This window comes from Pogona vitticeps, chromosome 3 (assembly GCF_051106095.1).
Source record: "Pogona vitticeps strain Pit_001003342236 chromosome 3, PviZW2.1, whole genome shotgun sequence".
Taxonomy (NCBI): Eukaryota; Metazoa; Chordata; class Lepidosauria; order Squamata; family Agamidae; genus Pogona; species Pogona vitticeps.
Genome location: NC_135785.1, coordinates 262959086 through 262973297, shown reverse-complemented (window position 1 = coordinate 262973297; position 14212 = coordinate 262959086). Strand labels below are relative to the sequence as shown.

At 48.2% G+C, this 14212-nt stretch overlaps 1 protein-coding gene across 2 annotated transcripts in view; it reads right to left on the bottom strand.

Moving 5' to 3' along the window:
* PLEKHB1 (pleckstrin homology domain containing B1) overlaps window positions 1-14212 on the bottom strand; it is a 38788-nt gene that overhangs the window by 5112 nt on the left and 19464 nt on the right. For both annotated transcript variants that reach the window (XM_072993434.2, XM_072993435.2), the window contains exon 5: window positions 6364-6403. In XM_072993434.2, coding sequence (XP_072849535.1) covers window positions 6364-6403 — 40 coding nt within the window. The remainder of the gene's footprint in view (window positions 1-6363; window positions 6404-14212) is intronic.

Here is a 14212-nt window from a genome sequence, read left to right as displayed (position 1 = left end):
AACCAAAATGGAGCTATCTTGTCTGCACCTGAAAAAGAATATACCCTGACATGGACTTAAAAAGATACAGACAGGGATGCCCTGAGGGCAGGCTGGTTCGCTCTAGCAAATATGTCAACTGGGGTTTCCTGGTGAAAAGAGCGGACTAGCCCATCCCTGCAGGGGACCAAACAGTGGGCTAAAAGTCCATGTCGTCACCCTCAAGAGTTAGCAGAAAAGGACAAACGGTTCAGGTAACTGTTCGTGAGCTCAATATCTGTTTCTGCAGCAATTCATCAAAAATTCAAGAACTGTTCACGCTCGTCGGCTGAATTTCCCCGTTTCTGCTGCAGTTCTTCTGCCATGAATGTCGGGAGATCCTTTTAGCGGCTGGGTCAGATAAAGCGATGCAACGTGATCTCGAGCAGCCTTCCTTCCTGTAAGCGCTGAGAGATGCTCTTAGATTAGAGCTGCCAGGATGCAGCCCGGCTCTTCATTTGCCAAGTCTCCCATGTGTGAGCCTGCAGGTCAGGGTGAGCAGCTGAGGCTTTTCTGCACCGAGGCCGGGCTCGTAGCCTCAGCTGCTGCTTCTTCCCTGAGAGAGCAGACGATGTCCTTTAGCTCCTGATTGCTGAAATGTGGCCACTGAAGGCTGCAAAGGAGCCGGCCTTTCTGCTGACCCGTCTCTTCATTTTCTCTTTCAGCCGCACGCCTTCCTGTTTCTAAGCAGCAGTGGATTGGGTGGGAGAAAAAAACGGGCCTCTAGAGACACACGGACGCCTTGCCCAAGGTCCTGCTTGAGGGGCTGCCCCTCTGCCTTGACTCGGCTGGTTATGGATCATGGGAGTGGTAGTCCAACCATCTCGGAAGAAATAGACTCCCCCCCTCCCATGCTCCACCTAATAACGTCTCATGTGGTTGGTCTCTTTTTATCTCTTCTTCCTCCCTGTCTCCACTGCTCCTGCAAGACTGGAGTTTAGCTGAAGGAAACGGGAGGAAGCAAACGGGCAGGAGGAACACCAAGGCACAGCTCAATGGAACCTCCAGGTTCAGAGGCACTGTATCTCAGAATATCAGTTGTGGAGTGGCAGGGCTAAGGGGAATGCTAATCCCTTGATCCTCCTTCTTGCCTCCTCCCATTTCTGGGAGGAAGCGTTCAATTGTTTTTTTAAAATTATCTTTAAAAAAATTTCTTTAAAATTTTTTTTCAGTGCTTCCTCCATTGGTTAAAAAAAATCCATTTGCTTCCTCCCTCTGCTCCACAGAAGAACAGAGGAAAGAAGGGATTTTTAAAAATTATTTTTAAAAGTTGTTCCTTCGACACAAAACACCCAAATCTCTAGTCTCTTGTCAGCTGAACTTTGTGCAACTCAGAGCCTGTTCCAGTCAGTAAGGAAGCAGACGCTTCCTTGTTAAAAATTCTGCTTTAAACGCCGTTGCTTTCTTCTGGTGGCCCAGCAAAGGGAGCTGGGAAACAAGAGGGAAGCAACCTTGAGAAGCAACCCCAAAAACAGTCCTTCTCTGCATGGGGACCGTCCTTTCTCAAGACAGAGGTCGGGAGGGCGAGAAGCCAGATCCTTGCCCTGCAAGTCAACTCAGAAGTTGGCTCCTTAGGAAGGAACAAAGTCCGAGCAGCAGGTTGAAAGCTTGGCTAGACTTTATTTCAAAGTGGGTGTTTTCTAGCCATCTCAGGTCTGCTCCCACACCTTCGTCACTTAAAAATATTTATCTTTCAAAAACCATTTTTGCCCCTTTGAAAAAAGTCCACCCTCGCCCTCTAGTGGCCGTTCTAAAAACTGCCAATTTAGAGAGAAATGGAGTCACTCCAGAGTCCTGGAGGTCCTATTTCTGAGCTATGGGAGGACTTATTTGATTCGAAGGACCACCTAGTGGACACAAAGGGAATTTTTTTTCAGCCAAAAAAATATGATTTAAAGTTTTAAATAAGGGGTGGCTGGAAGAGATTCCAGAGATTCAGGGAGCCTCGGTACAGCTTTGCTCATTCGTGCTGTTCTGGACACCCCATGTCAAGAAGGAGGGCAACAAACGGGGGGTAAGTTCGGAGGAAGGCAAGAAGGATGATCAAGGGGACTGGAAACCCAGTCCTAGGAGGAGGAAAGACTGAAAGAACTGGGCAAGTTTAGCCTGGAGAAAAGAAGACGGAGGGGAGAGAGGAGGAGAGCATTTTCCAAATGCTTGAAAAGTTATCTTACAGAGGAGGGGCAGGATCTGTTCTCATATCCCCAGAGTGCAGGACACGCCATCATGGGCACAAGTGACAGGAAGCCAGATTTTGGCTGAGTATCAAGAGCAACTTCTCAACTGTTAAAGCAGTACGACAATGGAACCTGTTACCTCGGATGTTGGTGAGTGCTCCAAAGCTAGAGGCATGGAAGAGAAACTTAGATCATCACCTGGCAGGTATGCTTTGGTGGTGGTCCTGCATCAAGCAGGGGGTTGGACTCGATGGCCTTAGAGGCCCCCTCCAACTTCGTTTTTCTATGATTCTATACTAACATGGAAGAAAGCTTCCCTGTTGTGGCGCCACAACGATAAATTACCCTCCTAATGGAATTCTTATTATTACAGTAGGGCCCCACCTTCTCTCTCTCTCTCTCTCTCTCTCTCTCTCTCTATCTATCTATCTAATCTATCTATCTATCTATCTATGAAGTTACCAGAAATGTCTACTAGAGGGAGCCAGAGACCATGCTATGTATAGCATTTATCATTATAATAGTGTTTGCTAAAATCCACATTTTTCAGCATCTGCGAGGGGGGTGGCGCCTTGGAATTGATCTCCTGTGGATACAAGAGTCTTACTGTATTATTATAATTTTTAAAAATGTTTTTACCCTGCCTTTCTCCTTTAAAAGCAAAGCAAAAGCAAAGTGTGCTGCTTATATACCACCCCATAGTGCTTCAAACACTCTCTGGGCCGTTTACAAGTTAATTATGCAGGCTACAGATTGCGCCCCCAGCGAGCTGGGTACTCATTTTACCAACCTTGGAAGGATAGAAGGCTGAGCCAACCTTGAGCCGAGGCTACCTGGGATTTGAACCCCAGGTCATGAGAACAGTTTTAGCTGCAGTACAGCAGTTGAACAACTGCACCACCTCATAGGCATCCTTCAGTCTCACGAGACTATGGTAACATGCTCTGAATCGAGGAGTGCCCTCTCCAGAGCATGAAGCCTGGGTAAAGTAATATGGAGGACAGGCTGTTACCCAAGCAGCAGATCCCCCCTCTCCACATTGCTGAAATGGCCCAATGGAAAGGCAAGAGCCAATACAACTGGTTCCAGCAACATCGCAGGAGTTGGCAGAACGACACGAGCTGCCTTCGGGACTCCGGCTCCGGATTTTGCCTCGAGGTTAACTCCTGAAGCCTTTTCCATGAGTGGATATAGCCACAGGCAGTGGAGGTTTGAAATCGGAGTTTTCCTTCTCCTAGATGGGGCTGCCTTCCAAGGCTGACGAGCCCCACCTACCCGGTCTGCTCTTTAATACTGCAGAAGTATGATCCAACCCTTAGAACTTCCCTGCCTCCCAGGTGTATGCAAATCTAATTTGCTTTCCTATTTACCATATTAGGGCCAGAGATAGAATCAGAGAATTTGAGAATTTCACCACGCGGTCCTGGAAAATGCTCATTTAAAGCAGAAAGCCCCACCCCCTAGGCCCCACCTCCAGACCATGTGGTAAGGCTCTTACCAAAAGGACCCGAGGTGGCTTATATTATTAAAAGACAACATGTGAAGCTAAAAACAATGAGTATATGAATGCTAAAAAAGATCAAGCAAATACTACTTGGAGAAATGGTAAACACAAGCAGTATGAAAAAAGACTTTCAATGCAATGAGGAACAACAATCTCCTTGAAAAATCCCACTCAGGCAGCCAGTAGTCAGTGAGAGAAAGCTCACCTGAGGAGAAAGGTCTTTCATCTGCTTACAGAAGGGCAGCCAAGATGGGGCCAGCCTGGCCTCCAGTGGGAGGGAGTTCCACCGTCTCTGGGAGTGGCAACAGAGAAGAGGCCCCACCAGGCACACCTCTGAAGGTGGAGAGACTGAGAGAAAGGCCTCGTGATGAACCTAACCCTCAAGCAGGCTCATAAAGCGAGAGACAGACCTTGAGAGATGTCGCTTGGATCTCTGCCATTTAGAGCTTTCTACAGTAGGTTAGAACCCACACTTTGAATTCAGCCTGGAAATAGATCGGCAGCCCGTGGGAGCGGCTGTCATAGGGAGTGTTATGGAATCCCTGTGGCCAGCCCCAGTTGACCATCTGGCGGCCGCATTTTGAACCCCCTGAAGTTTTCTGACACTTTCCAGAAACCAGCGCCGCATGGAGGGTCTTGCAGTAATCCAGCCGAGAGGTAACCAAGGCATGTTGCACCGTGGCCAGATCAGACCTTTCCAGGTGCAGCTGGCGCACTAGTTTTAGTTGTGCACAGGTACTCCTGGCCACCATCGAAACCTGGGCATCCAGGCTCAGAGAGGAACCCGGGAATGCCCCCAAGCTGTGGACTTGACTTTTCAGGGGGAGTGTAACCCCCATCCAGCACTGGTAGTATCCCTGTTCCCTCATCTGCTTTCCAACTGACCAGGAGCACCTCTGCCTTGCCTGGATTAAGTTCCACTTTATTCACCCTCATCTCGTCCGTTTCTGATATCGGACACTCACCTAGAGCCGAAACGGCTTCCTCAGCCTTAGAAGATGACAGGGAGAGGTGCCTCTGTTACCATCATCTTAGCTCCAAGCTGTTTGCCTTCGGTCTGCCAAAGCATTTTAAAATCAACTAACTTGGTCTCTTTTATTATCTTGCTGCTTTGCTTTGCTTTTGGAGGTTTTTAAGGTTGCAAATTATTATGTCGTTTTTAAACATAACTGCGCACTGCTTTGGTGTCTATATGGATGAGGAGAAAATTTTAAGAGAGTTAGAGAGTTTGCTGTCCTCTGAAGCTGCCAGCCACAGAGACTGGCGAAACGTTAGGAAAAACCACCTTCAGAACACGGCCAAAGAGCCTGAAAAAACCACAACAACCAGTTATAGATTTCTTTATATATATCTGTTATCGCTCATCTTGTAGCCAGATGGGCAGTGGAAAAATTGAATGAATGGATGGATGAACGAACGAATAGCCAAATATATGGTCTGCCTGTGATAGCAAGATTGAAGACTACGTGCCTCTAGGCTGAAAGTACACTAGTTTTCGCCACGCTCTTAGCTGTTGGTTGAGTGGACAGCATGTTACGGAATGATCACCAACAGTTCAACTGGTGCCAGGTAAGGATGGCTGCAGCCACAGAATGTTAACAAATCCGTGCAGCTATTCCTGGTAAAAACCCCAACTTTTCTCCGGGTGGCAAACGTCATGTGAGATACCACCACAGCTGCATAATGCTAGGGAGGCTGGTCAGAAATAAGAGATAAGAAGGAAGAAAAGTGGCGTCACACTATTGAGGGAAACACATGCAGGCAACGGATAGCAGTTGAAATTAACGGTCCCCATTCCACAGAGTCAACCCAGTCTTTGACTTCCAAAGGCTCCGGCCTCTTGCATTGACCCTGAGCGCTTCGGGCTTCCCAGTGACATTCAACAGATCGACCAGCAAGCTGGATTGCATTTATTGATCTGTAATTAGCCAGGGAAATTAGAAAGTGGCTCGGTTAAAAATAGAGCTGAAGAGGCACAGGAAATGAATGTGTCCTTTCAGAGGCCAACGCTCGGCATCACATAGCCGGGAGGGGGGCTGGAGATTTAATCAGATGCCCAGCGGGTCCCACTGCTTCCCCACAACCCCTCCCAGGAGACATACATGAAAAGCACCGTCAGATTTCACTCAAATGCATGGAGATCAGCTGAGGTCAGAGCTTGGCCGGGGCGGGGGGAGCTTCAGCTTGTGATTTTTTTGGACCACAAGTCCAATAACAACATGACTCACCTGGGGAATTCTGGGAAAATGGACTTTTTTTAAAAAGTTAAAGAAACTCAGCTCCACCTGGTCCATTTTGAGTCTCTAAAGGAACAGAAATCTTGCAAATGTCCCTAGTTATTTTAGGACTTTAACCTTTTCTCCCGATTATGGCACCTGGAAAAACGTTGCTTTCTCCATTGGCTGCTCTTTAGGAATCTCCTGGACATTTTAAAACTGAATGATATTGTTAAATCACATAGATTTCCCATCTAGTGGGATCTTGCTTTGAGAAACTAAGAATGGAAACCTGCTTAAGACAAGCTTTCCGTTTTCTTGGTGTGATCAGACCTGCAGAATTGGTTCCATTTTTGGACTACGATTCCCAGCATCCCCCAGCTGAGGCCTGGAACATTCTAGGAGTGGAGTCACCAAGCGAGGCCCGCGTGATGCCAAGGGAGCTTACCTGTGTTGCTTTTGCCTCCAGAATCGCCAGCTTCCAAGCTCTGTAAACAAAACCAGAGTAGGAACACGTGAATACATTCACGCCAGGAAAGAGGGACGCTTAAAAGGCCCCCCCATTTCCCCTCTCCACCCCACTTTTGCAGAAGGGAAATACACGTACAGTGGTGCCTCGCATAACGAGCGCACCGTTTAACAACGAATCCGCATAGCGATCTATTTTTTTATATTGTTAATGCGATCGCATTGCGGTGTTTTAATGGGCAAAACATTGCATTGCGATGATTGGTAAGCATTTCGCTTACCGATCTTCGCATTGCGATGTTTTTTAAACAGCTGATTGGCGGTTCCAAAATGGCCGCCGGGTGCCCAAAATGGCCGCCACAACCATTTTCGCGTGGTTTCCTCACTTACCAAGGGCGCGAAAATGGCGGCGCTATGGAGGATCTTTACTGAACAGTGAGTTTGGGCCCCATAGGAACGCATTAAACGAAGTTTAATGGGTTCCTATGGGTTTTTCAGTTCCGTTTAGCGATGTTTTCACATAGCGATGATTAATCTGGAACGGATTAACGTCGCTATGCGGGGCACCACTGTATCGCCAACTCTTGGGTTTGGAGCGGTATTGGTGACTATGTGTTTCCTTTATTTGTATTTTCCACTGGTGGGTTCATCGCTCCTTTCCAGACTTCCACTCTTGTCTTCCCCACAACCCTGTGAGGCGGGTCAGGCGGAGAGAGTATGTTCCGGCTCAAGGTCACCCAGTGAATTTAGTGGCTCAGGAGAGATTTGAACCCAGATCTCCTAGTTTCCCTGGCTAACACTTTGACCCCTGAACTACACCAGGCCTTCTTTTTTAAATTTAATTTTACTTTATTTACAGGCCACCTTTCTCTCTCTGTGCTGCAAGGTCAGAAGACCAGCCATCGTAAGATCCAATCCACGTGGCAGAGGGAGCTCCCGTCAGTCATCCCAGCTCCTGCCAACCTAGCCGTTCGAAAGCATGTAGAAATGCGAGTAGATAAATAGGTACCACCTCAGTGGGAAGGTCACGCCGTTCCGTGTCTAGTCGCACTGGCCACGTGACCACGGAAATGGTCTTCAGACAAAATGCCGGCTCTACGGCTTGGAGACGGGGATGAGCACCGCGCCCTAGAGTCGGACACGACTGGACTCAATGTCAAGGGGAACCGTAACCTTTCTCTCCAGAAGGGACTGTTTATCTTTCAGAATAGCTGCTGGCCCTTGTAAGAGGACTTCCTGGGCAAGCAAATTTGGAAATTTGTGGGCGCTGAGAATGATAACCGCTCACTTCCACCCTGCTGACCATGAATGAACACATCCAACAATTCTCTAATGGGATTGCTTAAGAGACAGCAAAACCATGCTGGCCGGGGATGGTGGGAATTGTAGTGCCACACATTTGGGGAGCATCGGAATGCGGGTGGGCTGTTCCTGAACTCTTGTAGAAAAGGGGGATCATCACCTTTGGAGACCGTCCGGAAACCTTGGTGGGTTCAAAGGCGGTGGCTGACCTACCAACGGGGACCAATGAGAGGGACTCCACATTCCAGTGGTCCAGACACAGGGATGTCTGCTCACCCTGATGCTATCCAGATGCCACTCACTGTGGATGGGCTCTAGCCTCCGTCCTTAGGGTTCGGGGCCTTTAAATCAAGAGGACACCCTCAGATCATCCTCTGGCTGGCCTCTGGATGGATTCCCTCCCTCCCCAGAAGAGAGCCAGCCAGATCCCATTCCAGGTAATCCCCAGCCATGCACAGCCAGCCAGCCAGGGCTCGCGGGACAATCGCCATAAAGGCCACGTCTACCCAGCTGTCTCCCAGGAGTTGTTCCGCTCGTGGGGCATCTTCCTGATCTCCCTCCGGAAGGCAAGCGAAGGCTGCTGGCAATTATTTCCCGTTGCCCCCGCCAAGGAGCCTCCACCGACGATTCAAGATGGCTCGAACAGATCTAGCGCCCCTCAGCTCCCGGGACGTCCACCATACCCGGTTAAGCCGGGCTGCTTTGCTCGCTGACAGCGGTGGGTCTGGAAGCAAAGTTTCCCCGTGGAATCCTATTTGGAGGATCCCGTTGGAAGCGTGGCAGCGTTGAATGACTTCTCCGATTCTAGGACTGCCTCCGTGGTGCTTAAATGCTCATCACCTGCAAAGGGACCAAAATCTGTTCTCTCTTGGTTGAGCATCTTGTCTTGGGGATATTCGGGAAGAATAACGTAGGGCGAGATGCCCTCCTCCTCCTCTCCTCCCGGTTTTAACCCTGGTGGTCTTGTTTCCGGAACGCTTCGCTTGCAGCTGATTGCCTTTTCCTGAAATACCACTAAAGTGAGACCCATCTTTTAAAGACCACTTCGTAGCCGTTCCTTCTGTCCCTCCTGAAGGGGTTTTCAGTGGTGAGGAAAAAAATAGGGAAGAAAATAACAGCCTCTTTTCTCTTCTGTGATTTTTTTCCCTTAACCTTTGTGACAAGTACAATACAAGGCACCAGCAAATGCCTTCCGCTTAGTAAACAGGATTTCTTTTTAAAAAAATAATTGAATTCCTGATGAGAAAGAGAGAGCCTTCCCACCAGCCTAGAGCATCGTTGCGATGATAACGGTCATTGTAGTCCCTGAGTTCATCCCCAGCTTAGGGAGCCTCCAACCAACGAGACATCTTGGCAAAGCATTTTAGGCAACACAGAATTCCTCACTTCCGGCATGAGCTTGAGAGGAGCATTCCCCACCCACCCCCCACCCTCAGGAAGCTAAGCTCATATGAATCGCACACACAGAGAGAAGACTGTGTGATGGATCAAAACGATGCACGCAAGGTACCCAAAGGGACTTGTTTTCTAAAGTGTGTTGAGCAAGGCAGTCCTTTATTTCTTGTTATGTGCCATAAAATGGCCTCTGACTCATGGTGACTCTATGGGCGAGCAATCTCCAGAATCTTTCCTCTTCCACAGCCCGGCTCAGCTCTTGCAAACTCAAGCCGGTGGTTTCCTTTAGGGAGTCAATCCATCTTGTATTGGGTCTTCCTCTTTTCCTGCTGCCTTCCACCTTTCCCAGCATGATTCTCTTTTTCCAGAAACAATCCTGTCTTCTCAGGAGGTGCCCAAAGGAGGACAGCCTCGGCTTCAATGTTTTTTTTTTTTTTTTTTTTGCCTCTGGAGACCGTTCAGGCTGGATTTGATCTAAGACCCCCTTGTTTGCCTTTCCGGGAGTCCAGGGAATCTGCAAAGCTGTCCTCCAGAACCACATTTCAAATGAATTTTTTTCATTTTCTTGTCAGCTCTCTTTTACCATCCTGCTATCACATCCATACATGGTGACTGGAAATACAAGAATGTGGGCATAAATCTTCAACCACTGTGGTTTTATGCCGTTTGCATTATTCATGCAAAATGTTCCTTGGAGGTGCACCCTTCTAGCTGAGACCAACAGAAAAAATATCTTTCCCTTTGGCAGGCGAAGAGAAGATGGTTCTGGATTCTTTTTCTCTCGCACAAGAACGAGGCCGGTGAAGGTTGGACTCTTCTCCTATGAGTACCTCCAGCATCTCTGTGGGTCTCCGTACGAGAGCTTTACAGCCATTAGAATCTAGAGATCTTAGGAGTCTCCGACAAGGTCACAGGGCTCCTCTATCTCAACACGTTGGCAAAAGAAAAGCGGGCGTGGGGGGGGGGGGAGAGGAAATTTTATTTGTAGCACAAGATGGTGTGGATCAAAACTGTTGTGGTATTTGAGGAAGTACATTTAGATACGCAAAAGATTGCACTGAAACAAAACTTAAGTCTTTAAAGGGCTACAATATTTTTCTCTTTTTTTTATTTCTCTTTTTTTCTTTTCTTTTCCAGTTCGTAGGGACAACCTCCTCCTCTTCCTCCCTATGGCCCAGAATGGGGAGGCTCTCGCTTCATCACGAGTCCTCCTTACACATCTCATTCCTCTTTCTCTGTCCCTGAGGAACAGTAATCCGTGGGACCCGAAATAACAGCAAAGCGAGAAAGGCAGACTCGCAATGCAGAACGGAGAGAGGACGGACACTCTCTCCGTTGGCTGGTCCTGGGAACAGACCTTCACACAACCTGCAAGAACTGTGAGGGCTTATTCATGCATGCAAGTCTCTGCATCAGAAGAGCATGGGTGGGTGGGAATAGACCCGTCTGTAGATAAGCTCTTGGGTTAATTCAATGTCTGCTTCCCCCAACCATAGGAAATAGTATAGTACAGTGGTTTCTCTCTCTCTCTCTGTGTGTGTGTGTGTGTGTGTGTGTGTGTGTGTGTGTGTGTGTGTGTGTGTGAGAGAGAGAGAGAGAGAGAGAGAGAGAGAGAGAGAGAGAGAATCAAGTCTCCTTCTAAGCCTGGAAAACCAACATCGTGTCATACAAGCCGACTGAATCTCAGGAAAAACTTCCTAACTGTTAGAGCAGTACGACAATGGAATCCATAATCTCAGAGGGAGGTGGCGAGGGCTCCAACCCTGGAGGTCTTCAAGAGAAAACGTAGACAACCACCTGGCAGATCTGCTTTGACGTAAATTCCTGCAGCGAGCAGGGGGCTGGACTGGATGGCCTTCGAGGCCCCTTCCAACTTCACTATTCCTTGATTCTGTTGGGTCTCTCTTCTTGTCAGGAGGAAAGAGAAGAAAGTTCCAGCTCTCAAAGCTTGTGACATGGCCCTTCCAGCTGGCCAGCCACCCACTGGCAGCTAAAAAGCAGCTGCTCTGTGTGTGTGCAGATTCCAGGCTCAGCCTGTGAGGGGTGGGGGCTCTGTGGGCAGAATTCGTCGTGCAAAATGGGCTCATTGTGATCGATGGGCGTTGTAGAACAACAGCGGTTTGTAACTAGCTGCGAAGCCCACGCACGCTCAGGGTTTTCAGAGTCCAACATTTAGGGAGGATCTTTTGCATCGGATTCGTAAATATGTTTCTAGTCCTCAAGGAAGCCACCGTAGGTGTGAAGGAGATAGGCACACCATGTTTGTAGAAACTTCAGAAGCTAGAGAAGAAGCTGAGCAGGACAAAGACAAGGAACAACAGATATGTGCAGATTCCCTTGTTCTCATGTCCCATGGCCAGCATGGCAGACTCCGTAAGCATGCGTCTATTATTCAGACTCTTACAGTAGGACTGTGGGACCCAGGAGAGATGAATTCTCTCAAAGCCATCCCTGCCCCCGAGATGCTGAAAAAAGTGGAAACATCAAATGCTATGCATTGCATTGTCTCTGGCACCCTCTAGAGGCCAGTTCTGGTAAGGCATCCTCCAGTCTCAAGAGACTATGGTCACATGCTCTGAGTGGAGGACTTGGAACAGCATCTAGTGTGGCCGAGAAGGCCAATTTGAGAGTGACCATCCCTTCCACGCTGAAGACAAATATAATCTGTCCCCTGTCCAGCTCCCTAGTTTTGCTGGTTTCGGGACGGCCTCTTTGCCTCGGCCTGCTGGACTAGGGTCTCTTCAAATTGGGAGAGGCCATGATGCACCGCCTGCCTCCAGGCCGGACGCTCAGAGGTCAGGGTTTCCCATCTGTTGAGATCCATTCCTAAGGCTTTCAGATCTCACTGGCAGATCTCCTTGTATCACAGCTGGGGTCTCCCTCTGGGGTGATTTCCCTGCACTAATTCTCCATACAGGAGATCCTTTGGGATCCAACCATCAGCCATTTTCACAACGTGCCTGAGCCAACATAGACATCATTGTTTCAGTAATGTGTACATGCTAAAAAATTGCAGCTCGTTCTAGGACTATTCAATTTGGAACTTTGTCCTGCCAGGTGATACCAAAAATCCGTCGGAGACAACACATATAGAAGGTGTTCAGCTTCCTCTCCTCTCATGCACAAAGGGTCCAGGGCTCACTGCAGTACAGGAGTGTGCTCAGGACACAGGCTCTATAAACCTGGATCTTGGTCTATGTCGTCAGCTTCTTATTAAGCCATACTCTCTTTGTGAGTCTAGAGAACATGGTAGGTTGTTTGCCAATGCATTTATCCAGCTCTACATCTAGAGAGAGGGTGTCAGAGATGGTTGAGCCAAGGTACACAAAGTCATGAACAAACTCCATTTCTTGTGTGGAGATGGTAGTAGAGGGAGGTGAGTCTACGCCCTGGGCCATAACTTGTGTTTTCTTCAGGCTGATAGTTAGTTCAAAGTCTTGGCAGGCCCTGCTAAAATGATTCATGAGTTGTTGGAGGTCTTCAGCAGAGTGGGCAACAATGGCTGCATCATCGGCAAAGAGGAAGCCCCGCATGCATTTCAGTTGGACTTTGGTCTTTGCTCTCAATCTAGAGAGATTAAAGAGCTTTCCATCTGATCTAGGGGGGCAATGTGTAGCCTGTATAATTAAAAATTGTAAACCGCCCGGAGAGTGCTTGTAGCGCTATGGGGCGGTATAGAAGTCCAATAAATAAATAAATAAATAGTCCAGAGATAGGCACCTTTTGTTGCAGTTCTAAAGGCGTGCTTCAGCATGACAGCAAAAAAGATCCCAAACAGGGTCGGTGCAAAGAGACAGCCCTGTTTCACTCCGCTTTGGATGTCAAAGGGATCTGATGCTGAGCCACCAAAAACTACAGTGCCCCTTCATTCCCTCATGAAATGACCTGATGATGTTAAGGAGTTGAGCTGGACATCCAATCTTGGGAAGTATTTTAAAAAAGTCCGTCCCTGCTAACCAAATCAAAGGCCTTTGTGAGATCTATGAAGGCCACAAAGAGTGACTGTCGTTGTTCCCTGCATTTCTCCTGCAACTGTCTGAGGCAGTTCTGGTAAATACACATTGAAAATACATAAATGTGTCTTTTTTTATTTAGTATTTTCAGGCATTAGATAAGTGAATCAGTGGATACTGATCCTGTGGATAGAGGGTCCTACTGCACTTATTTCCCTCTAGTCACCCCTGCCACCCTTGGTTGAGATTGCAAGGAGCTCGGTCTCCGATGAGAGGGCCTGGGCAGCAGACCCTTGCTTGCTAGTGGATGCTTCGGACAACACTCTGGTTAAGTGCAGAAATGCAAACCTCCATTTGTCTGTCTCGCCCCGTGAGCAGGAGAGACATCTCGTGCCTGAGCCAGGATTTCCAAGAACAATTTTGACAAATGATGGGAAAAACGGTAACAGCTGCTGACTTATGGCTTGACAATCAGAAGCATCGGATGGGTTATTTTCATCTTAGGGAAAGTCAGCCAGTCTCGCTGTGTGTGCAGTGCCAGCTGCTTGCCTTCAAAAAAGAAACAAACTGGTTTTGCACAGAGTGCAAGTGTGGATTTTTTTTACAAAAAGCTTTTTTGTTTCATTCTTGGGCTGGAGGAGAAAAATCCGGAGGCGATCAGAGGTTTCTCCGCAGGCTGTCTTGATGTGTCGAGAGACAGCCTGTGTCATCCAGTTCCTAAAATACTTCTCCCCCCTGGCACCAAACCATTTGAAACTTTAATGACCAACAAATGACTTAATTGTGTCTGGAATGGACCGGCATCCTGGGGATAGAACGGCCACGGGCCCTTTTTCAGTGGGAGAGTCCTCCCTTCGAAGCAATGAGAGGAGACGCCTTCTCTTTTAGAAGGTGTTCTGCATTTCAGCACTGCTCAGGGTGTTGAATCCAAGGCTAGCCCTTAAAGAACCAGAGGGAGGGAGAGCAGGGATGGGGGAAAGGGCTGACCCTCTCCTGGCAGCAGCACCTGGCCACCGTCTCCCCCACTCAACCAAGTGTCCTGGTAGTTCTGTTCAGATGATAAAAATCATTTCCTATTGTTGTACCCCAACAGGCAATTTTATGTGAATTAGTCTTTGTTTTTTAGTGATGTAAAGTCACTCTTTTTGTTCTGATGAGCTGTTGATCACTGCAGCGCCG